Below are 25911 nucleotides of genomic sequence, written 5' to 3'. Positions count from 1 at the left end.
GAACGACAAGTCAACTTCAACTTCAACTTTTTTTCTTATGTAGCGCCAAATCACAACAAACAGTTGCCCCAAGGCGCTCCATATTGTAAGGCAAGGCCATACAATAATTATGAAAAACCCCAATGGTCAAAACGACCCCCTATGAGCAAGCACTTGGCCACAGTGGGAAGGAAAAACTCCCTTTTAACAGGAAGAAACCTCCAGCAGAACCAGGCTCAGGGAGGGGCAGTCTTCTGCTGAGACTGGTTGGGGCTGAGGGAAAGAACCAGGAAAAAGTATAAACAAATATCTCATGCCTATCATGAAACGTTTAAATATTGATTATAAAACGTATTTTCTTTAGGCTTCACCCCAAGTGACTGCATCAGGTTTACGACAGTAAGAGCGCCATCTGGTGCTCAGGTTAAGATTTGCAGTTCAAACAGAGCTCATTGGGCCTCATGTATCAACGTTGCGTACGGCGATATTTGAGCGTATATGGGGTGTACGCCAAAACGGCTGTGCTACTTGGCATTTATCAATGTGGTCGTTGGCGTACGCTGCGCTGAAAATATACACCAGGTCGAGAGGTGGCGTAAATTATACACCAAAATGAACCAGCACTGGCATCCACATAAAAATGAAGATGATCAACATGATAAACAGTGCCATTATACAAATCAATGTATATGTTACATAAATAACACTTTCCTGATTATACTACATAATAATCAATACAAATCCCGCTTTTGCGGGACTGTTATGGAGCACGATCCGTGGTCACAGCGCTGACTGCAAAGACAGCGCTGCTCACCTTTTTCTCCAGACTTCGAGCCTGGAGCCAGAGCAGCGCTGAGTTTAACTTTATGTGGTGTGATCGTTTTAGACTATGAAATTGATAATAACAACTGTAGTTTCATCATTCCCTTAATTCGCCCGTGCTGCAACCAGGTTTTGTCGTCTCCATTCGGTTGCCACAATAAAATAAATACAGAAATACATTTAAAAAATAAAGAAATCTGACAGATTAGGCGTGTCTTATTAATTGAGTGAGCAAATATCCACATGTCAAGAATTATTGACATGTGAAAAGAGAATACAGTGGTCCCTCACTATAACGCCGTTCACCTGTCGTGGCCTCGGAGTCTCGCGGAGTATTTAGTCCAATTTTGCATGGCTTTCTTTTTTCTTTTTTTTTACAGTGTATTGTGTTCTGCATATCTGTTTATAAGAATCTTGTTGCCCAGAAGAGAAAAGTGTTGTGTGGGCCGCCAGAAGAGGAGGTACTGCTGGCCCACCACCAGAGGGCGCCCTGCCTGAAGTGCGGGCTTCAGGCACGAGAGGGCGCTGCCGCCACGGACACAGCCGGGGGTGACAGTTGTCACTCATTATCTCATGACAGCTGTCACCCATCTACACTTCATCATACCACTCCATAAAAACCGGACGTCATCTCCACCTCATTGCCGAGATATCATCTACCTGTGAAGGTAATATTCTCTGCTGTATCTGAACTTAACACTGACTTTATAGTCTGAACTTCTTTGCAGCCGTTTTCCTGTGGGTGTTTCCTTATCTGTGGGATTGGCGTTTTGGTGTGACCAGCGATGGCTTCGCTTCACACCCCAACCAGATAAGTGGTTAACAGGAGCTGCACGAGTGTGTGATTAGAGGTGGAGGTGACTTTCCACCTTCTGACTGTTTTTGTTACTGGGTGTGCACACACCCACATCTCACTGTTTGTGCTCCTCGCCAGCAGTACCAGATCTGACAGTCGGGGACGGTGATCACCTGGGAATTCGGGACTTGGCGGCTCCAGTATTCACCAGGTTCGGTGGCGGCGGAAATCGTGTGGTTCCGGCTCTTCTCAGGACAGACGTCTTCTATCCTCGAGCCTGCCCACACGTCACCTTTGTGTATTGACTGCTATCAGATTCTGAGATTGTCTGTATATTCGTTGTGCACATTCACAATGTTAAATTGTTACCTTTTGGCTCATCTATTGACTGTTCATTTGCGCCCCCTGTTGTGGGTCCGTGTCACTACACTTTCCCCAACAAAAAGAGTGCCAACAACTACTCATAACTGTTTGTCCCACAAAAACACACACCTGCTGCAGCGAGGTGTGAGTGGGAACGCAGAGGCCTGATCTGTGACATACTGGTGAGTCACTATTAATAATTTCTTATGTGTCCGACCTCGTTCGTTGATCGTTAAAATTAATTTGTTAGTTCTAAATGCCATCATAATTATTTATAGGAAAACGTTCTATTTTTATTTCTCAAACAAATGTTTGGGTCTGAAAACAGTTTGGTCTTATTTTCCTACTAAGGTTTGAACTTTGAGAGTGTTTACACACGAGAGAAAAGTGAGAAAATGTTCATGCCTGATTGAGAAAAGTGTATAAACTGTGTAGTGAGGGGTTTTACAGCTTTAAAACGTCTATAATAATTGTAAAAAATAATGCTGCCTAACGTCGTGGTTTCGCGTATTTCGGGCTATTTTTTAGAACGTAACTCCAGCGATTAATGAGGGACCACTGTAACACTTTATTGATTATATACTACAAAACAATTGATACGACAGCCGCTTTTGGCGCCCTATTGGTACGCGTCGTGATTGGTGGAGTTCTTTTTCATTGCCGTCTTCCCGACTTCCATGTCGTAAAATGAGGGTGTGTCTGAAGCGGAGTCTGAATATTTATGGGCATGTTTATTATAATTACGGTTGTTTCCACCCGCCGCATTTATCAAGATCACGTCAGGCGTACGCCAGAAATGGGCAGGTGCGCACTGCTTGATACATGTCACGGTGACTTTGGTGTATTTCAAGTTTACGCCGTAAATTTACGCCACAAGTGCGCAACATTGATACATGAGGCCCAACCCAGCTAACACGGAACGTCCTTGCAACGTTGCTGGGAGGTTACATTTTCGTTGCACAATTGGGAACGTTCTGTCCACCTCCTGGCAACTTCCATCAGGAACGTTTACTTGTTACAGTTTTTGGACGTTTCTTTGGAACGTTGTACTTACGTTGAGGGGACGTTCTATTAACTACATAATTCACCAGCCTTATCAATCTATATATTGATTGATAAGGCTGGTGAATTGGTATTGTTGTAAATTTAAATAAAGTGATTCCTGTATTTTCTTTCTTAACACTTATATTTTATAACTTGCTTAATTTTCTGAAAGTTTTCATTCTTAGGGATACTTTAGTAGGCCTACCGTCCCGATGATAGTCTAGTCCTGATTGACCGGTCGATCGCATGGGGGGGTTTCATTCTATCTGAGCATGTGCAGGGTCAAGAGGTCGTGAGGAGCTACAGTGGAGAGTGATGCGAGCGTATAATGGCGGATGAAAAAGATCCCAAACTTATCATTTTCATCCAGAGTGGGAGGAAGATTATTTTTTCGTTTATTCAAATGGCAAATCCATCTGCCTTATCTGCAATGCAAACGTGGCATTACCGAAGAAAGGGAAGTTGGAGCGGCATTTTAAGACGATCCACAAGAGCTACGATGCTAGCTTCCCGGCTAAAAGCCGGCTTGCAGCACAACAGGCCGTTTTCCCCCGGACAAATAACCACCAGTAAGGCTGCAACCACAGCTTCGTATCGTGCCAGCCGTGTTCTGGCAAAAAGAAAGAAATCATTCAAGGATGGTGAAATTGTGAAAGAAGCTTTCATGGAAGCTGCAGATGTGCTCTTTGCCGATTTTAAAAATCAGAAGGAGATCGTGTCTGCAGGATGTGCAGCTCTCAAGAAAGTCTGTTGCACGACGATGCGAGTTAATGGCGGAGGATATTGATCGGCAACTGAGGAATGATATTGAGGTATGTGAGTTTTTCTCTGCAATTCGATGAATCCACTGATACTGTGGACGTGGCTCAGCTATGTGTTTTTATTAGAATGTTTTTTGACAACATGAATGTAAAAGAACTGCTGAGCATTTTACCTTTGAAAGGCCACACGAGAGGCACAGATATGTTTCAGGTTTTTATGGAATTTGTTAATAAGAGCCAGCTGCCCCTCTACAAACTCATTTCTATAACCGAGCTGTCAGCTCGATGCCATCTTAATAATGTATTTATACAAACAACCATGTCATCAAATTTCATTGCATGAGAGGCCTATTAACTGATCGAGTAGTTCTGTTGTGTTTATATACGTGTTCCTGCTTTCAGCAGCATTGTAGCTGTTTCATGTAAACTAAACTTGAAGCAACTTTGTAACAGATGGTACGCAGTGACTTGACAGACTGGAGTCAAAGGTGGACCACATACTACAACTACTGTGGAGAAATCAGGCTGCTGAAGAAGCTGACTGCATTGGAGATAATGCAGGCCAGACTTAAAACAACGGAGGAGCTGGACCAATTCAGCAAAACGCTGGAGGACCAGGAGTTTAGGAGGACAGTGGAAAATTACTGTTCCTAACACTTTTGCAGAAGTGGTTATTTTCATAAAAGTTGCATATTGCCATTGCACACATACTTCTTTTTACTCTGTCATAGGTGAATCTGCTGAAACGGCTATCTGGATCAATGCTGAACTCCATTGCCAGGACGATGCTCGGTGAAATTGGGATGTGGCGGTTGTGGGCTGGCGTCAGCCTCAAAGGATGGAAAGGGAAGAAAGCCCTGCAGCCTCTCACTCTCTAGAGTTTTGAAGAGTAAGTTATCAAGGTGTCTCACTGCATCATTTAATTTTAGTTAGCAATTAAAAACAATTTTATCGTTTCTCCAGTTAAAAAAGAGGAAAATACAAGACCGTTTTTTATTTTGTTTGTGTGACAGAAGCCTTCAGCAACAAGATGGAAATTTTACCAGATGCTATCGATGATGCGTTAACTGAAACACTGCGCCATGCAGCAAAGAGGGTAAGTAGTTAAACTTTTATGGCATCAGCAACTCACAGGTGACTTGTACTAGCACCATGGCCACACCTAGTCATTCCCTTCAATCAAATCCCGGTCCAGTGTTGACTGTTTCAAGAGTGAAGACTGTGACCCGCTCACATGCACCCCAGCTCTTTGGAGCAATCTCTCAATCCGTTCCTCACATCCTGTATTCTCTTTCCGCAAACATCTTAAAACCTATCTGTTTGGGCTCACCTTCCCTCCATAGTGTAACTGTCACTCGGCTGTGTTGACAATTGGAATTCATTCATTCATTATTGGTTTATTTGACAGGGACAGTGCATATTAATGAACGTACAATTGTTTATAGACAGTATATATACGAGGTCTGTCAATAAAGTATAGGTCCTTTTTTATTTTTTTCAAAAACTAAATGGATTTCATTCATATGTTTTTACGTCAGACATGCTTGAACCCTCGTGCGCATGCGTGAGTTTTTCCACGCCTGTCGGTGACGTCATTCGCCTGTGAGCACTCCTTGTGGGAGGAGTCGTCCAGCCCCTCGTCGGAATTCCTTTGTCTGAGAAGTTGCTGAGAGACTGGCACTTTGTTTGATCAAAATTTTTTATAAACCTGTGAGGCACATCGAAGTGAACACGGTTCGAAAAATTAAGCTGGTTTTCGGTGAAAATTTTAGCGGCTGAGAGATTTTGAGGTGATACTGTCGCTTTAAGGACTTCCCACGGTGCGAGACGTCGCGCAGCGCTCTCAGGAGCCGTCGTCAGCCTGTTTCAAGCTGAAAACCTCCACATTTCAGGCTCTATTGATCCAGGACGTCGTGAGAGAACAGAAGTTTCAGAAGTCGTCGGTTTCAGCATTTTATCCAGATATTCCACTGTTAAAGGAGATTTTTTTTTAATGAAAGACATGCGGACGGATTGCAGCGTCAGCTCGCAGCCGCCGCAATGCTCCGCCACAGGAAAAACACCTCTGTTGGAAGCCTTAAGGACAAGTTGGAACATGCCCAACTGTTTTCTCAGATACTCACTCCACTGAAAGCCATCAAAAGCCACCTGGATTTTACAAATGGTTATCAACACGGAGGTGTTTTTCCTGTGGCACCGCGCCGGCTGCATCACGATGCACGGACCAGTCCGCACGTCTTTCATTAAAAAAATCTCCTTTAACAGTGGAATATCCGGATAAAATGCTGAAACCGACTTCTTCTGAAACTTCTCTGTTCTCTCACGACGTCCTGGATCAATAGAGCCTGAAATGTGGAGGTTTTCAGCTTGAAACAGGCTGACGACGGCGCCTGGGAGCGCTGCACGACGTCTCGCTCCGTGGGAAGTCCTTAAAGTGACAGTATCACCTCAAAATCTCTCATCAGCCGTTAAAATTTTCACCGAAAACCAGCTTAATTTTTCGAACCGTGTCCACTTCGATGTGCCTCACAGGTTTAGAAAAACTTTTGATGAAACAAAGCGCCAGTCTCTCAGCAACTTCTCAGACAAAGGAATTCCGACGAGGGGCTGGACGACTCCTCCCACAAGGAGTGCTCACAGGCGAATGACGTCACCGACAGGCATGGAAAAACTCACGCATGCGCACGAGGGTTCAAGCATGTCTGACGTAAAAACATATGAATGAAATCCATATAGTTTTTGAAAAAAATAAAAAGGACCTATACTTTATGGACAGCCCTCGTACACACATATATATACTCGTGTGTGTGTGTGTGTATATATATAAGGCACACCCTTTAACGTAAATATGCCAGTTTTAGCATAATACTAATTTCCATCCATAGTCTCCAGACATAAAATATAAAACACAGAGCATTTAACAAGCATAAAAACATTGATAATTTACAATATAATACAGTGTCATATTTTAATATAACCCAGAGCCATATAAAGGAGGAGTTATCTGTTCCGGTCAAGATGGAGGTTAAAATGCTGTTGTCTCAATATAAAGTGCAGGAAAGTACTGAGGTAGAATTCAGTTGTAGGTGTGTACAGGTACAGTCAGTTTTATAAGATGCTGAATTAAAGTGCTTTGTCGCGATAGTATAGTGCTCGATACAGCTGCAGTATCTCTTTAAAGTGCTGGTGTGCATAAGCTTACCTATGTGTTGTCGTGTGCGTGTATATGAAACTATATTGCTTTCGCATGTCTTGAACTCATAATGATTACAGGTTTGGTTATCTTTCAGCCATGTTTTAAGCTGTGTCTTGAATAAAGCAAATGTGGGGCTGAACCTGATTGTCGTTGGCAGAGTATTCCATGTGCTATTGCCCCAATAGAGAGTACATTTTGAGCAAAGACAGTTTTTCAAAATTTGATCTCGCAATCACACCTAGCGGAGGATCTGGTGTTAATTTCATTGTTACTTTTCCTGTTAATATAGTTCCTCAGAGGGAGTGGGGCCAAATTGTGTAGGGACCTGTACACAGCACATTTTAAATAGCATGAAATTCTCAAAACTTAAAAGCTTATATTTTTCTAAGATTGATTGACGGTGATGAGAAATCGTGTTTGTTTTTTTTTGGTCCAATATTTTTATGGCTTTTTTGTACAGTTGTTCCTGCAAAGGACCTTGTTGTAATGCAATACTTTATATGTGACATTAAGTGTAAGTAAGATTTGGCCGCATCTATTGTAATAAACGGTCTTATCTGTTTAAAATTAGATCGACTGAACTTTACAGTGTGATTTACCTTTTTGATACGTTTTTTGAATGTAAGATTTGGGTCAAATATCACTCAGATATTTGAATTGGTTCACAAGCACAGTTCTTCCCCTTCCAAGAAAACATGGGATCTGGCTAACTTAATTGGTCTTTTGGTGAACATCATACATACAGTTTTTTGGTGTTCAGCAGAAGACAATTTTTATGTAGTCATTTGTGTATTTTACATAGTGCATTTGTGAGGTCTACAGATATTTTGTCACTCTTTCCCTGGGTCAAGATTACTGCGTCATTTGCATATTTAGTTCAGAGCACACATCGGGGAGATCATTTCTATACAGAAAGAATAATAGAGGGGCTAATATTGAGCCTTGTGGAAGACTAACATAACTAGGGAGATACGAGGATGTGGCACCATCCACAACAACACGCTGCTTTCTGTTCGAAAGATAGGATTGAAACCATTGAATAGTATCCTCTGAAAAATTAAAATATGAATTGTAAAAATTGAGATATTGAATTAAGGATTTAATACATGGACTGGTTGAGCGCCCTTGAACTTCACTGTGCTGAGGGGACTGGCACTATAGAAGTTATTGTATAGTATTTTTATGAATGGTTTTCTTTGTTTGTTTTTTTTAGGCAAAGAAGGAGGACGAAAGAATTGGTGCTGGGGTGGATGAAGCCCTGGGCGACGATGTGGATGTCGATGCCATGGACCATTGTGTAGTGAATGATGACGCCATGGACGGCAGTGCCATGAGTGATGATGCCACAATTAGTCATGGGTCACATGAGAAGTGATTCATTTTATACTGAGAACTTATGCCTCCCCCTCTGTAAGGTGCGGGGGAGACATGAAATAAGTGCCCAATTTTCCTTGCACAACTTTTTTCCTGGATGCCATGATCATCAACTCGACTGGACTGACGCTATGTTTGTTTTGATCCACCCACCATTGTGGGAACAAATCAAAAGCTGTGTTCACCACGGGGACACGTTCGGCACTGTTCAGGATTATTTGAATTTTTTTTTTTTTTTTACCGATGACAAACAATGCGTAAAAAAATCTGACCGATGCAACTACATTGGTCCAAACCGGTCTGGATCCGGGACTGATGTTGCTGCTTTAAAGGGTGGGCAGTGGAGACATCTTCAGTTTTTGTTTAACGTTGACCCTTCTAGTTCATTTTATACTGAGAACTTATCCATGGCTTAATGCTATTGTAACTGTAATAATACTGGATGATGTCACCTGGCTTAGTACCTGAGAGATTGGAGTGTATTTTACCTGTTTCTATGACTGTATTATTTTATGTTTATTTATGTAAGGTTATTCTATTGAAGTTTTATTGCACTGAAGTCACTGATTGAGAAAAGAAATTTCGTTTTCTAGTGTATACAATTGAACAGTGAAAATAACAATCTTTGAACCTTAGTCATGGGTCACATCACGGATGAGAACCGATCCCTGGCTTAATGCTATTGTAATTGTAATAATACTGGAGGGCGGATGAGAACTAATCAAGTTACTGAGAACTTGTCCATGGCTTAATGGATTGCTATTGTAATAAACTTGCAATTTACAGACTCATGCAATGTTCACAGTGTTCCTTCGTGTTGGGACATTGCAACAACGTTGCAGCAATGTTGTGTCACAACCTCCTGAGAACGTTCTAGGTTGGTTGGTTGGCAACGTTCTTGGCAACATCCCTGGAACGTTCTGGAGAGTCTACAAATGAACGTTCCTACAACGTTGTGATGCAACGTTACTGCCACTTTGATGTAATGTTCAGGCAACGTTCCATTGTTAGCTGGGAACGTGCTGCTGCCCTGACAAACACATTAAAACATGTTGCACATGGACATGTCAGTAAAGAAACAAATATAAGTACAATTTGAGAAAGTGCTAAGCCCTTAAACTGACATGAGCAAAAAATGTGTTGGACCCAAGTGTTTGGAGCTCAGCAGATATTACTTAGCAAACAGTTAAAACGTCAAAACATTTGTTGTTTTTTTGAGCAACATAAACCCTAACCGCAACACTTTAAAAAAATGCAAAACAACAAAAAAGAATGAACATATACGCACGCACACACACAAATCCAGAGACCAGTGGGATTTTTTTTTTTTTTTTTTTATCTGGGTTTTATGCCCTGCACTATCTTAATTTTAAAAATTAAGGTAACAATTTGCATGATGTGTTAAGTAATTCTGGGTAGAGGCCCCCTGACATTTGCACGACTTTGATCTGTGTACTTGCACACACTCTGCAGGAGAGTAAACTTGTCTCAAACTTGTAAACTTTGTGCAAATGTGCAAAGAAAATTTTGAAATGTTCAAAATCTCCATCATGCATTAATTACGTGAACTTCATGTGAACATTACGCAAACAATTCAAAAACACTGCATGTGAATGCAAGTGATTGTGTCAGTGCCCCGCATCACAGCGCAGCTCATCTGAATGATTATAACGAGATGTTAAATCTATCATAAACACTTTTACAGCTACTCATGAGAAGGAATGAACATGCAACTGTTTTACCAAGCTATTACAATATGCACATGACAAATAATTACCTTTTAGATGCTTCCAAATACGTTCTCCACCTCATTAAGCGCACGTGAGAGAGAGAGAAAAGCTGCAGCTGGAACAGCCTTATGTTATTCCGGAAGCAATTAGAGGTGTTTTCAACAGCCAACTCGGAGAGAAAATGATTAATCTGCTAGGAAATAATTATTTTATATACGTAGCATCGAGCGCACAACGCATGCCAGCCAGTAAAACAAACCATGGCATCTAGCTGGGAACACAGCGGGTGGGATCGTCACGGCGATGTCCATGCAAGTGTGTGGATCAAAATTTAGCAAATGCCAGGTCAACATAACTACCTCAAGGTTAGTAAAGTAGTTCAGTACGTTTGATTTGTTTTGTCCTGTACAACGTTAAGTTAAATGAACTTAATGAAAAGGTTTTGGTATCAAAAAGTCAAGTTATTTAAGTTACTCTATCATCTTTATTTTACTTCCATTTGGCTGATGAATGCAGAAATATAAACTAGAAGAGCAAGGAGCTCAGTGCATATGGAGCTGACCTGCCAATATGTAGACATGGGTTCAATGCCCATCTGTGGCCTTGGACAACACAGACAGAAGTAATCCTCATTGTCTCACTCCACCCCACTGTAAATGGGTACCTACCTTGGCTAGGGAAGTAAATGTGAGGCATCTTTGTTAAGTGCTTTGAGGATCTGCCAGATGGTAAAGCATTATAGAAAAGTAGTCCAGGTTTCAGTGTGGAAGGTTCCCAGTTCAAACTCCACCCCTGCCACATTTCTCTGTAATGTGGAGCTGCATCAAGAAGGTCATCCGGCGTAAAATGTGTCAATTCAACATACAGATCCACCTTAGATCTTCTGTGGCAACCCCGAGTGAAAACAAGGAAGCAGGAAACTATGACAGCCGACAGGCTGTGCAAATGTGCTCCAGAGACAGTCCATCACATCGTAGCAGGATGCAAGCTGGGACAGTGTCCACTGAGAGGCACAACCACGTGTTGGGAATACACACACACACACACACATATATATATATATATATATATATATATATATATATATATATATATATATATATATATATATATATACACTCAACAAAAATATAAACGCAACACTTTTGGTTTTGCTCCCATTTTATATGAGATGAGCTCAAAGATCTAAAACGTTTTCCACATACACAATATCACCATTTCCCTCAAATATTGTTCACAAACCAGTCTAAATCTGTGATAGTGAGCACTTCTCCTTTGCTGAGATAATCCATCCCACCTCACAGGTGTGCCATATCAAGATGCTGATTAGACACCATGATTAGTGCACAGGTGTGCCTTAGACTGTCCACAATAAAAGGCCACTCTGAAAGGTGCACTTTTGTTTTATTGGAGGGGGATACCAGTCAGTATCTGGTGTGACCACCATTTGCCTCATGCAGTGCAACACATCTCCTTCGCATAGAGTTGATCAGGTTGTCAATTGTGGCCTGTGGAATGTTGGTCCACTCCTCTTCAATGGCTGTGCGAAATTGCTGGATATTGGCAGGAACTGGTACACGCTGTCGTATACGCCGGTCCAGAGCATCCCAAACATGCTCAATGGGTGACATGTCCGGTGAGTATGCTGGCCATGCAAGAACTGGGACATTTTCAGCTTCCAAGAATTGTGTACAGATCCTTGCAACATGGGGCCGTGCATTATCCTGCTGCAACATGAGGTGATGTTGTTGGATGTATGGCACAACAATGGGCCTCAGGATCTCGTTACGGTATCTCTGTGCATTCAAAATGCCATCAATAAAATGCACCTATGTTCTTCGTCCATAACAGACGCCTGCCCATACCACCGCCACCATGGGCCACTCGATCCACAACACTGACATCAGAAAACCACTCACCCACACGACGATGCCACATACGCTGTCTGCCATCTGCCCTGGACAGTGTGAACCGGGATTCATCCGTGAAGAGAACACCTCACCAATGTGCCAAACGGCAGCGAATGTGACCATTTGCCCACTCAAGTCGGTTACGACGACGAACTGGAGTCAGGTCGAGACCCCGATGAGGACGACGAGCATGCAGATGAGCTTCCCTGAGACGGTTTCTGACAGTTTGTGCAGAAATTCTTTGGTTATGCAAACTGATTGTTTTCAGCAGCTGTCCGAGTGGCTGGTCTCAGACGATCTTGGAGGTGAACATGTTGGATGTGGAGGTCCTGGGCTGGTGTGGTTACACGTGGTCTGCGGTTGTGAGGCTGGTTGGATGTACTGCCAAATTCTCTGAAATGCCTTTGGAGACGGCTTATGGTAGAGAAATGAACATTCAATACACGAGCAACAGCTCTGGCTGACATTCCTGCTGTCAGCATGCCAACTGCACGCTCCCTCAAATCTTGCGACATCTGTGGCAATGTACTGTGTGATAAAACTGCACCTTTCAGAGTGGCCTTTTATTGTGGGCAGTCTAAGGCACACCTGTGCACTAATCATGGTGTTTAATCAGCATCTTGATATGACACACCTGTGAGGTGGGATGGATTATCTCAGCAAAGGAGAAGTGCTCACTATCACAGATTTAGACTGGTTTGTGAACAATATTTGAGGGAAATGGTGATATTGTGTATGTGGAAAACGTTTTAGATCTTTGAGTTCATCTCATACAAAATGGGAGCAAAACCAAAAGTGTTGCGTTTATATTTTTGTTGAGTATATATATATATATATATATATATATATATATATATATCATTTTAATCGTAAAGTTATGTGACTTACAACATGAGACCTATTCATGACATTAGTGGTGATGTATAAGACCTGCCAATATCTCTCCAAATGCTGATTTACCAGTGACGTGAAAAGAATTAAAAAGTAGGTTAACTGCATTAATCCTGTTGAGTGGACCACTGACTCTTGTAATGGACCTTGCTGTTTTTATTCTCATCAGTCCTTCCTAAAAATAAAAAAAAATCTCCCAAATTAAGCAAACAAATGTGACTCAGGTACTCAGAGACTTGATTGATAAGCATGTTTTAATGGTTGGGGGGAGTGAACGTAAGTCATTAAAGCAACAGTCTGTTTGATTTATGGGTGTTTATTAGCAGAATGAAGGTATAGCATTCATCACCATCTGTTCTTTAGTGTATAATTAGCCACAACAATGAACTGATACATTTTCCTGAGATCACAATGAGTCCTTTTATCTACAACCCCTGGCAATAATTATGGAATCACCGGCCTCGGAGGATGTTCATTCAGTTGTTTAATTTTGTAGAAAAAAAGCAGATCACAGATATGACACAAAACTAGTCATTTCAAATGGCAACTTTCTGGCTTTAAGAAACACTATAAGAAATCAGGAAAAAAAAAATTGTGGCAGTCAGTAACGGTTACTTTTTAGACCAAGCAGAGGGAAAAAAATATGGAATCACTCAATTCTGAGGAAAAAATTATGGAATCACCCTATAAATTTTCATCCCCAAAACTAACACGTGCATCAAATCAGATCTGCTCGTAAGTCTGCATCTAAAAAGGAGTGATCACACCTTGGAGAGCTGTTGCACCAAGTGGTCTGACATGAATCATGGCTCCAACACGAGAGATGTCAATTGAAACAAAGTAGAGGATTATCAAACTCTTAAAAGAGGGGAAATCATCACGCAATGTTGCAAAAGATGTTGGTTGTTCACAGTCAGCTGTGTCTAAACTCTGGACCAAATACAAACAACATGGGAAGATGGTTAAAGGCAAACATACTGGTAGACCAAGGAAGACATCAAAGCATCAAGAGAGAAAACTTAAAGCAATATGTCTCAAAAATCGAAAATGCACAACAAAACAAATGAGGAACAAATGGGAGGAAACTGAAGTCAACGTCTGTGACCGAACTGTAAGAAACCACCTAAAGGAAATGGGATTTACATACAGAAAAGCTAAACGAAAGCCATCATTAACACCTAAACAGAAAAAAACAAGGTTACAATGGGCTAAGGAAAAGCAATCGTGGACTGTGGATGACTGGATGAAAGTCATATTTACTGTTGAATCTCAAACCTGCATTGGGCAAGGTGATGATGCTGGAACGTTTGTTTGGTGCCGTTCCAATGAGAGTTATAAAGATGACTGCCTGAAGAGAACATGTAAATTTCCACAGTCATTGATGATATGGGGCTGCATGTCAGGTAAAGGCACTGGGGAGATGGCTGTCATTACATCATCAATAAATGCACAAGTTTACGTTGATATTTTGGACACTTTTCTTATCCCATCAATTGCAAGGATGTTTAGGGATGATGAAATAATTTTTCAAGATGATAATGCATCTTGCCATAGAGCAAAAACTGAAAACATTCCTTGCAAAAAGACACATAGGGTCAATGTCATGGCCTGCAAATAGTCCGGATCTTAATCCAATTGAAAATCTTTGGTGGAAGTTGAAGAAAATGGTCCATGACAAGGCTCCAACCTGCAAAGCTGATCTGGCAACAGCAATCAGAGAAAGTTGGAGCCAGATTGATGAAGAGTACTGTTTGTCACTCATTAAGTCCATGCCTCAGAGACTGCAAGCTGTTATAAAAGCCAGAGGTGGTGCAACAAAATACTAGTGATGTGTTGGAGCGTTCTTTTGTTTTTCATGATTCCATAATTTTTTCCTCAGAATTGAGTGAGTCCATATTTTTTTTCCCTCTGCTTGGTCTAAAAAAGTAACCGTTACTGACTGCCACAATTTTTTTTTCCTGATTTCTTATAGTGTTTCTTAAAGCCAGAAAGATGCCATTTGAAATGACTTTAGTTTTGTGTCATGTCTGTGATCTACTTTTTTTCTACAAAATTAAATTATTAAATTACCAGTATGTTTGCCTTTAACAACCTTCCCATGTTGTTTGTATTTGGTCCAGAGTTTAGACACAGATTTACTCTCTTTTAAGAGTTTGATAATCCTCTACTTTGTTTCAATTGACATCTCTCGTGTTGGAGCCATGATTCATGTCAGACCACTTGGTGCAACAGCTCTCCCAAGGTGTGATCACTCCTTTTTAGATGCAGACTAACGAGCAGATCTGATTTGATGCAGGTGTTAGTTTTGGGGATGAAAATTTACAGGGTGATTCCATAATTTTTTCCTCAGAATTGAGTGAGTCCATATTTTTTTCCCTCTGCGTGGTCTAAAAAAGTAACCGTTACTGACTGCCACAATTTTTTTTCTTGATTTCTTATAGTGTTTCTTAAAGCCAGAAAGTTGCCATTTGAAATGACTTTAGTTTTGTGTCATGTCTGTGATCTGCTTTTTTTCTACAAAATTAAACAACCGAATGAACATCCTCCGAGGCCGGTGATTCCATAATTTTTGCCAGGGGTTGTACATGGCAGTGGGCCCCACTCATGGAAGTCGCCATGTTGATACAGTAACTCCAGTGGGACTTACTTACTCCACCTTTCACATTTTGCACTGCAGCCGGAAGACTGGAAAAATCACTGATTGCTCCCCAACTGACTCACTGCTAGTTTACTTCCACAGCGGGTCCGTCGCTGTTCTGAAACTCTGCAGTTGTCGGCGCATTTTACCATAAACTGTGTATGTGGGAGTGGCATTTGAATTCCAGATTTAAGTAATTATTTGTTTGAATTTCAGTATATTTCTGTTGTTGGAACTTGGGACCTTAGTGTGGCCTTCAACTATTCAGAGGGTTTGGATAATATAGGAGCGATATAAAACTAAATTAGCAGCAGTAGGACTGGCATGTCGTCCGTATCAATAACACGAAGCTGGATGATGGAAAAATTATCCCACACAGTGACCAGATGTTCATTATCCTGATATTTATTCCTACCTCATAGACACACCAGGTATTTTTGTATTTTATATCATTTATGTTGTGTATGCACTGTGAATTGCTGGTCTGCTCCAGAAGGGGTCAGCTGCTGATTATTTTCCCCAAAGTAACACATGATCGATGTGACGCATAATCCTCTTGGTGTGTCGTGATGGATTTTAATTTTCTTTTTCACTTTGTTGGTACAACCCACTGCCTCGCATTGCAGAAGCATTAACAAAAAAAACCCCAAAACAAAACAGTGGTGAAAATGAAAAACTCTCATCAACTTCATTGTCCGCTACTGAGTGTTTACACACCAGCCGGCGTTCCTGAGCACTTTGCTAAGACCTCACAGACAGATTGTCTTGATGTGCAACCGAGTCAGTACTCCATCTGACAAACAAGCAAAAATGTGAAGGGAAACAATATGACCAGCAACCATCATATAGCAATCTGTCACAATGGTGGCCCTGAAGTGCAAAACACAACAGCAAATCGCACAGCACAACAACAAATCGCACAACACAATAGCAAATCGCACAACACAACAGCAAAAGAGAAACGACAACAACATTAACCAAAACGGAAAAGGTAGGTACCTTCAGGCAGCACGAATCATCGCTGATTGGCGGTGGTCCCTCCTGCCCTGTGAACTGGAAGACTGTATACTCAGGTGCCAGATGAACAGAAACAAACAAACATGTCGCGATGTATTGCCAAAACTGTGGCAAAGAGTTCGAGGAAAAAACAAACTTCTGCAGTGATTGTGGGAAAAGGCTAAAAGAAGACGGTGACGACACTCACGCGCGACCTTCAAGTTTAAGAGCACGTACATTTTCACTAGCGGTGCTCATATTTTGAAAACATGTAAACCTTCCGGTTCACAAGACAGGACGGACCACCGTCCAATCAGCGAAAATTCGTGTCGCCCGAAGGTACCTACCTTTTCCGTTTTGGTTAATGTTGTTGTCGTTTCTCTTTTGCTGTTGTGTTGTGTGATTTGCTGTTGTGCTGTGCAATTTGCTCTTGTGCTGTGCGATTTGCTGTTGTGTTGTATGATTTGCTGTTGTGCTGTATGATTTGCTGTTGTGTTGTGCAATTTGCTGTTGTGCTGTGCGATTTGCTGTTGTGCTGTATGATTTGCTGTTGTGCTGTGTGATTTGCTGTTGTGTTGTGCAATTTGCTGTTGTGTTGTGTGATTTGCTATTGTGCTGTGTGATTTGCTGTTGTGTTGTGCAATTTGCTGTTGTGTTGTGTGATTTGCTATTGTGCTGTGCAATTTGCTGTTGTGCTGTGCAATTTGCTGTTGTGTTTTGCACTTCAGGGCCACTGTAGAACTCACCACTAGATGATGCTAAATCCAACACACTGTTGCTATAAAAATGTTAAGAGAATGGCACAATGTTCACAACACTTTGAGCAAGTCATACTCAAAAAATCGAGTGAGCATGCCCATGACTAGTGAGGGAAGTCACCAAGACAGTTACTTGTATTCAAAGATTTCTCCATGTATAATAGAGTTAACCTTCACCATGAGAGCCTTGCACTCTGTCATTCTTGTTTGGAACTGGCTGCTTTTATCTGTTATTATACAGGCTTGTGGAGGCCAACATACAGTTTTTTCATAGCTGTCTATGACAGATCAGTGATGCTGACAAATCCTTACATTCCAGACCTGGGAAAACGCTTTGACCTTCAGCCAGCTGGAAAATTGTTTTCCTTTAGATTAGCCTGAGATGGTGACCTTACATTCCACTGAGAACTGTGTGTGGACATTATTCACACATCCCGTGCACAAAAAGGAATCAGACAGAGTCCAGTTTTTCTCTTTTATTGAAAAAGGAAGAAAATATTAAATCATCACAACATTCCAACAGCTTCTTGTGGAAAATACCCTCAGCGAGAAAAAAGGACACAGAAATTAGTTGGCTAGTAAACATGAATTTCGGCTGCAGACTCAGCTCGTGCAGCAGAACAATTCAGTGCAGACTGGGCGCAAAATAAAATAAAACCAGCATACAGGGCAAGGAGTGCGAACTGTGAAGTGGAATAAGCTTGTGCAAGGATCTTTCTGTCTTTAAACATTAAAGATATTGTCAGAAAAACACACATGGATCATAGCCTAAACAATATTTGCAAAAACAGGTTTTTTTTTTTTCTTTGAAGAGTGTTCATACTTAATATAAGCATGTTGTCTGCATGTTTTAACTGCTGTTTGCTTATATAAATCTCAAAGTTAGGGTTTTCATCTGTGTTTCTGGGCTATTATGAAGTCAACCTCTTATTAGAATTGTGCCCTGCAAGGTTTTGTGTATCTACAACAGCAGGTTCAGATACTCAATCCACAGATCGTCAATTGGAATGTCTTGTTGAGGTAACAGTCGAACCAGATTGCTCGCGTGGCAAAAACAATATGCATAAAAATCTACTAAACGCACCTGACGCCATTAACATTAAAGCTCGTCGCGCATCTTGTCCCCTTTAGGCCGCACCACTCTGCCGATATACAGGATAGAGTTGGTCTTGTTGTCCTTCACCAGGAAGATGAAGGGGTGATCGACATAGAAGAGTTTGGGGTTCCTCAGCTTCTCAGTGCCGAAGATGCTGGTGTCGTACGCGTTCCCATCAGTGTCCAGTTCCAGGGCTGATGCGTGGAAGACGTTAGACAAATAAAGGTCCTTCTTCCCAGAAATGTTGGACAGATCGGCCTTGGACTTGTCCACTGCCTCAGTCAAGCCAAGTTCAGCGAGGTGTTTCTGGAATGGACGAAAAACAAAGCCTGCTTATCTTTATGGTATTAAACACGAATAACAGTTTCTTAATGGAACAGAAGTGTCCTGAATGCATTATTCCTGCATTGATCACCATTACCTGTAGGTTGTGGCTGACTTCGACTGAGATTTTGGGGAGGGAGATAGCCACAGCCCTGTTCTCCATCTTGCTGAGCCAGGTGTTCACCTGCTTTCTGGTCAGAAGCTTCTCCAGGCGATCCAATGGCTCCAGGTGATAGGGCATAATAAGGATCATAGAAACCTGCTTCTGGCCCAAAGGCATGTTCAGCACAAAGACACGATTCTCTACGTCCTCGTAGAAGTCATACAAGCCTGCAAAGGACGGGTAAGAAGAAAACAAGGCACAATAACATGACAGATGAGCTGATTACATTTTCAATACTTGTTTGCTGCATATATTAGTATCAATAAAGTGATCTCTTTTTGTAAAGATAACTTATCAGGCAGACATTTCACATTCAGAAGTTTAAGCAGCATTGGTTTTAAAATCTCCTATATGACTGGAAATAGTTCCATTTGTTTTGCATGTGCTAGCTTGACTAGTCGTTAGCTACTAGTCTGTAGCTCTATGATGGCAAACAGAGGTTTCCTGTAGTTACTGAAATGTGAGGTAAAGTTTGTTAGTTTGTTGTTTTATGTTTTTCATGGACAGGTATTTTCAATGATTTCATGATTTTTTTTTTTTTTTTTTTTGTTACATTTTTATATCAAACTCAGCAAACTGTGAAATCAGTCATATCAGCTAGCATGAAGTGAAAGTTGCTCTGCTAGCAAACACTCAGTGTGGGATTTCTGTTATCATATGAAGAGTTCAAACGCAAAACCCAGTATCTTACCATAAAACCATAAATGTTTAGTTGAAGCCAACATGTACTTGGCTGTCAAGGGGACCATCAGTGTGCAAAATATGAAAGAACTTGAACAAACTGTTTTCATTTTATTGATGAAAGTCTGTGCATTTCCAAATATGGTTTCCTTTAAATCTCCATTTTCAACTGCATTTTTCTCCATTTAAAAAAAAAAAAAAAAAAAACACTTACTGGGTTTTGCATCTGAACTACTCATATATAAATGTAATAATTTTAAAGTACTGGCAGTAATTGCCACTGTTGATTTTTGTCTTCTTAACCTCCCCACCTACACCGCTATGGCAGAAACATACATTAATTTCTGGTCACTGTAGTAGACCTTTAAAACCATTGCTGTTTAAATTATCCATTTACACAAAGGAATTACCTGATTATTTTGTTAGAACTGTTTGGTGCATATGGTTGCAGATTGATGATAATGTGGCTTTTTTCAATAGAAGGTACACAGTGGATATACCTGTACCAAGTACCTCATATGGTGTACATGAGCTCAATTACAGAGGTTTGTTTGTTGTGTATACTTCTGTGTACATAGAATGAAGTCATTTGAATATCTCAACAACAATACCTGACACACACTTGGTGCTTCCACCACTGGTGCCACGTTTGGAGTAGATGAGCTGATTTGAATTTAGAGTTGCTTGGTGCATGCATTTGCATATTAATGATGAAGTTGGTTTTCTTGTGCTTACAGGAAATTAATAATACATGATAGACATTTGATACTCGCAACCCCTTGCAGAGCCAACTAGCTGATTTGACAGCCATTACTCAGTAGTAGTTTATTATAGAGGCTTTACATTCTTAATTAGTCTAAACTAAAGCTGATGGAGAATCTTACCTGTACGATGCATCATGGCCACTCCAACAGTGAATGAGCGAGAAACCAGGAAACCGCGATTGTCAACCATTTTTTCATGGAATTTTTCATTCCAGTGAGCTGTGGGACAAATGGTGGATCTGTCAACTATCAAAGTCTCTCATTTATGACTTGAAATTTGTCAAAATTTTGATTAAGTGATGTACGTTCATTTAAACTTACGTTTAAAGAACATGGCATTGACAATCATCGCACCGTCTGCGTTCTGCACATCCTTGGTGACCTCAGGCAGTTTACCGTTGGTGGATTTGGCTGCCCACTCATTGATGGAGTTCACCGCGCTCCTCTTGTCCCTGAGGTTGATTTTTGAGTGGTCATAGTTGTAGTGCTTCTTGCTGTTTTTCACAAATTCATCAGCAAACGAAACAGAGCTGGGGCCATACAGGCGGTTATTGATCTTCCAGGTAGTGTTGAGAGTTTTGGTGTCGCTGAACTGGAAAAGCGTGACAAAAAAAAAAAAACACCAGAAGTGCTACATCTGCAAGTGCCCAGAATATCTTAGTGATCTGAATCTCATACGCGTTACTGCCCGTACCTCTGAGAGCAGCTCTGACAGGCCGGCGTGCAGGTGCTCATCTCTCAGTTTGTCAGCACTGAGGACTGTCTTCACCTGGGAGGCAGTGGAGTTCTTACCACCAAGTGCAACCATCCCCAGGGAGGAGGCTACCACCAAGGGAGAGATTGCGATGTTTTCCATGTCCTTCTCCTTTGCCATGTTGTGATAGAGGCTAAATCAAAACCGCAAGTGCAAATTAGAAAACATGTCCTGAGTCCGTGATGTGATGCAGGAAATGTGTGAAACTCCAAATTGAATGAGCTGCTCCAACAAATGTATAATATATAATTGAGTGCTATATTTTGCATCCTCTTATTTTAAAACAACAAAAAAGTAATACGGACATTTTATATTAGGGCCCTGTCCCACTGGCGTTTAGGAGGATTTGCGTATGGATTGCGCACAAAATTGGCTCATATTCGCTTAACATCCGCAATATGCATGAAACATGCTCGTATGAGTTGGCCGACACCCGCACACATCCGCAATTATCCGCAGAGGAACGTTTTTCCGCTGCCAGAATTTTTGAGCTGCACAAAATTTTGGCTGCGGATGACATACTCCATACATACACAATACATACATATACATACTCAGTCTATGCGCTGTATATCCACCATCAACTGCTGATATCTGCAACTGACAGGGATTTGCAGCTTGGCAGCGGACTGGGACAGTGTTTAAAATGGATATTTTGCACCCATCATGTCCACATCACAAACTAAAATAAGTTGTAGCGACTGCATACAGACTGGAAACGAATAAAGTGTTTTTATTACGTCTGCTTTGCATCTGATTTGCGGCAGATGCAAATCAGATGCGCTGTGTTCACAGCTGGACGCCATTCTTTGTTCTACCAGCTGCCACGCGCTCTGCACTGGATGCTGCCTATATAAAATAATTATTTTGTGGTGGATTAATCATTTTATTCTGCAAATTGGCTGTTGAAAACGGCTGTAATCACCTCTTGAATCACAGAGGAAGCTGCAGCTGGAGTGTGCACGCGCGAACGACTCCAGCTGCAGAAAACATTTTGAGCCATCTAAAAGGGTAATTATTTGACTTGTTTACATTGTCAAGGCTTGATAAAATGGTTGCGTGTTTTTTCCTTCTTGTCTGCAGCTGTTACAGTATTTATTCCTACATTTATAACAGATTTAACTTGTTATATCATTATTCAGACGAGCTGCGATCTGATGCGACCCGCTGACATCACCACTCACCCTGTTCACTGCTTCTTTACTCCAATCAACTTGTCCAAGTCCAGCAAATGCTCCAGAGGCTGTATTGTTGGTGTGAATAGTGATGCTGAAAGGAGCGAGTGTGCTTCATTTGTGACCACAATGCAGATGCCGTGCACGCGCAACACGTGCGCAATGCATTCATGATACACCCGTAATACTGCCGTGATAATCTCAATGCGTCGGATCCGTTTCCTCAGTACATGCGTTACACAACCGTGATTGTTCATCATATATTCGCTATATATTATTAATATATCAATAATTCATACTGGGACATTTGTCATTTTTGGCCATTTTTTGTTGCGGACGACAACGAACGCCCGAACTTTGTATACTCAATTCATGCGCAATTAAATCTTTTCCCCAGTGGGACAGGGCCCGTACAGGGTGTCCCTAAAAAAGTGTCACAAAATCATTTGACTCTAATTATGCAACGGCTAATCTGAATTCTGTTTTTTTTTTTTGTTTTTTTTTTCCAGACATCAAGAAATATGTGAGGAATTTCTTCTGATGTAGTTTGAGACTGATCCAAAGAGGATGCTGCTTCCAGTCGAGCAAATATGGAAATTGGTGGATTTCTATTTTGAGACCAAATCGATGGTGCAAACTCAATGACAAGATCAATGTCATTTTGCAGTTAGAAAAGCTCCAGACAGAAAGACAATATGGAGGATTGTAAAGAAGTTTCAAACTGATATTGGAAACTTTGCAGATGTGTTGAATGAATGTCTGAACAGCCACGGCGCACATCATGTGAATGCCAAAACTCTTACAAACTGAAGTGAAATTAGAAATGAACACCAGAGATAAAATTCCCTGAGATATGCTTCAAGATGACATATGACAGATATCAGTATCCAGAAGTGTATAGAGTTTCTATGGCTTTATTTTTGTTCCAGTTTTTTGGGACACCCTGTATCATTATCAAAACTGTTAATGACCATTCAGTTTGTGCAAATGTTTGTTCATCCTTAAAACGAACAAAAAATGGACAAAGCGTGTATAAAAATAAAGTTGTAGTGAAATAATGAAAATATATCAATCCAACAATTTATGAAATGTTCCTAAATACTTTGTATCTCCTTAATTTGCCTTTAGAATCTCCTCTAATCTGTGAGGGTTCCTCTGAGCAACTTCTGTGTCCCCTCAGTACAAACAGTATGGTACTGTGCTATAAATCTGCCTGGAGTAGGCAGTTATCAAAAACTGACACCAGTGAGGGAAGCCACCAAAACACATGTGCCATCTTTTGTGGCTGTGAAGGTGTATAGTGCACAACTTCATAGTTGAGTGCCATAAAGAAGGGTTTTCTTCAAAAGAAGACGTGAAGTTTCAGCAGTTGTTTGCCAGAAGGCAGATGGGACATGTTAGCCTGGATTTGATGTGTTTTCTTGTTTATAATCCTTCTGTGTCACTCCACCATAAAGCTGTGACTGGTAATGCAACAGACAAATGTTGCGCTATGCACAGTTTCTCCAATCACAGTCACGGACGCCTATAACGCCTTCAGAGTTGTCATGTGTGTCTTGGAGACTTCCCTCACGTCTCTGTTACACCAACAGTACAAATTAAACAGATTTCAGACCTGAATGCCAAGTTGGCGCTAGTGTCTGCCAGTGTGGTGGCGTGGGTGCTCAGCTTCTTGACCTCTGCGGAGGCCACGAGGGCCAGCGTACATAGAGCTACAATGGAAGTCACCCACATCCTGTCTGTCTCCAAACGCAGCTGTAGCGGCCTGCAAAAAGAAACAAGACCCACAGATTCACATTACATACCAGAGTGCATACATATGTATGTATTTGTATGAGAAGAGGCGTGGCTTTGAACATTTTCTCAGCGTAAGTGTGTCTTATCCTGTGCTATATGAGATGTGATGATGCCACAGTGGCAGTGCACAATTTGCTGTTGAGGCCGAGGACCGCCTTCAGGCAGACATGTTTGCACGCCACGTCAGCAGCGTCGGAAAGCTGGCGATGCCGCCGCAGCTGCCGTCCACTCAGAGCTCTGCTCCGCTCTGACGCCAGCATGAAATGTGACACCTCTCTTGCTGCAGCTGATGCAAACTCTTGCACATCTGCACTTAAATTAATCCACCAGGATCAGAAAACATACTGTGATATTAATGTCCACACTTGGAGCACAGTTGCTGAAGCAGCTCCAAGCTGTTTTTTAAGTGGGTGTGGACAGCTCAGGTACTCGTGCTGGTTAAACAAAGAACAAAATGCACAGCCTGAGGCTGTAATTATCCAGCTGCAGCGGCATTTCTAAATCCGCTCCTGCCTTCTGAATGTAGTTCCAGATATGTCGCCTGCATCTCAGTGTTTATTTGTGATACTGCAGAAAGAGCTTTGCATCATGTTTGGATACCTTGAGTTGTTTTGATGCCTGCGATTTTCATTCTGAAAGACAAGAGGCGTATGTAGTGATCTCCATAGAGCAGACAGTAAGACATTGTTCACGCTCTAAAGGAGACAAAGATTTTCAAACCCTGTTCCCCACTTTTCAGCTTTCACACTTTAAACATGGAATATGAAGACGATACAGCGAGCTACGTGTCGCAATCGGTCGTGTACAAACTTTCGATTGGCTGCGTGTGACGCAGGAAATAACGTTCACCCAATCGGCTGCGCCACAGTCGCACAGTGCAGGCCGCGGATTCGAACCACTCGACTCTGCAAAGTGATGAATTCAGTTTAATCAAAAAGCTAGAAAGCATGAATCGTATAAATATCCATTTTTTTAACTTTTCGCATGCAGTTGGGGAAAAGCGCCAACGTGTTTGGATTTGATTTCGGTTACAGCGAAACTTTAAGCTTTTATGACATGTGAAACAATAATCGGACATATATGGAGGTCAAATCAGCAGAGAGACGTGGTAGATTGGAAAAAAAGATCCAGCTGAGAAACACTACACTCGACCTTTAAACGGCAAAATCAGAGCAGCCCCACTCACTCTCTGCATTCCTTCCAGGCAACAAATCTTTGATCTCTGTGGAGCTTCTTACCTGGCACAGATTTAGCGGCGTTCCTGTCTTGTGTGCTGTGGAAAAAAGCCTGACTGCTGCACTCTGTCCTGCTCTATATAGCCTCAGAGAGAATCTTCTAGAAGTGGGAATGGGATATTCAAATGAGGCTTGGATGGGTTTTCCCTCACAAGCTGGGGGAGCTGGGACGGCCCTCCTGATCCCGGCATTTGGCTCTGTTCTGGGTTCAGCTCTGAAACTTTCTCATGCACGGCTGCACACAAAGAGAGAGAAGAAAAATCTGACCTCTGATCAGTTACAACGCCATCCTTGCTTTGCTGACTCAATATTGAGTCAGATTTCTATAAATCTAAATGAAGGGAATAAATGGCACACGGTTAAATGTGGCACATCATGGCATTTATTAACCCTTCTTTTTTCTTTTTGTCTCTGCGTGACATGACAGGACTGTCTCAGACAGATCACCAATGAATTTGCGTGTGATCTCAAAAAAACAAAACACTTCAACCTTTAGTGCACGTTTATTTTTGAACAGGATCTGTACCCGAGCTGTTAAAGTTCTAGCTTTCTTCAAGTTATCTGCTGTTTCTGTGGAGTTAAGCCTGAGTTCCGGCACCGCTCCCACCCCCACAGTGCCACGTCTGTCCAACTCAGTGCTTACGGCAGCCTGAAGGACGGGGGT

The 25911-nt window shown here is 41.6% G+C and overlaps 1 protein-coding gene across 2 annotated transcripts; it reads right to left on the bottom strand.

Moving 5' to 3' along the window:
* Positions 1–17719: 17719 nt before the first annotated feature.
* Positions 17720–25380, bottom strand: serpinh1b (serpin peptidase inhibitor, clade H (heat shock protein 47), member 1b). Of its 2 annotated transcripts, XM_034167972.1 has the most exons (8): positions 25251–25380; positions 24613–24644; positions 23831–23980; positions 20981–21173; positions 20608–20878; positions 20407–20505; positions 18776–19008; positions 17720–18660 (listed from the first exon to the last, which is right to left on the bottom strand). In XM_034167972.1, exons 3-8 carry the CDS (start codon positions 23947–23949, stop codon positions 18358–18360), a joined length of 1218 nt encoding a protein of 405 aa, XP_034023863.1. In that variant the 5' UTR covers positions 23950–23980; positions 24613–24644; positions 25251–25380; the 3' UTR covers positions 17720–18357. The 2 variants fall into 2 exon arrangements, with proteins under 2 accessions (XP_034023863.1, XP_034023862.1); XM_034167971.1 differs by lacking the exon at positions 24613–24644 and having other exon boundaries at positions 25251–25354.
* Between the last annotated feature and the right edge of the window lie 531 nt (positions 25381–25911).

Source organism: Thalassophryne amazonica, chromosome 4 (genome assembly GCF_902500255.1).
Source record: "Thalassophryne amazonica chromosome 4, fThaAma1.1, whole genome shotgun sequence".
In the NCBI taxonomy this organism is placed as follows: domain Eukaryota; kingdom Metazoa; phylum Chordata; class Actinopteri; order Batrachoidiformes; family Batrachoididae; genus Thalassophryne; species Thalassophryne amazonica.
Note: the sequence above shows the minus strand (reverse complement) of the source record. Positions and strands in the feature narration are given on the sequence as shown.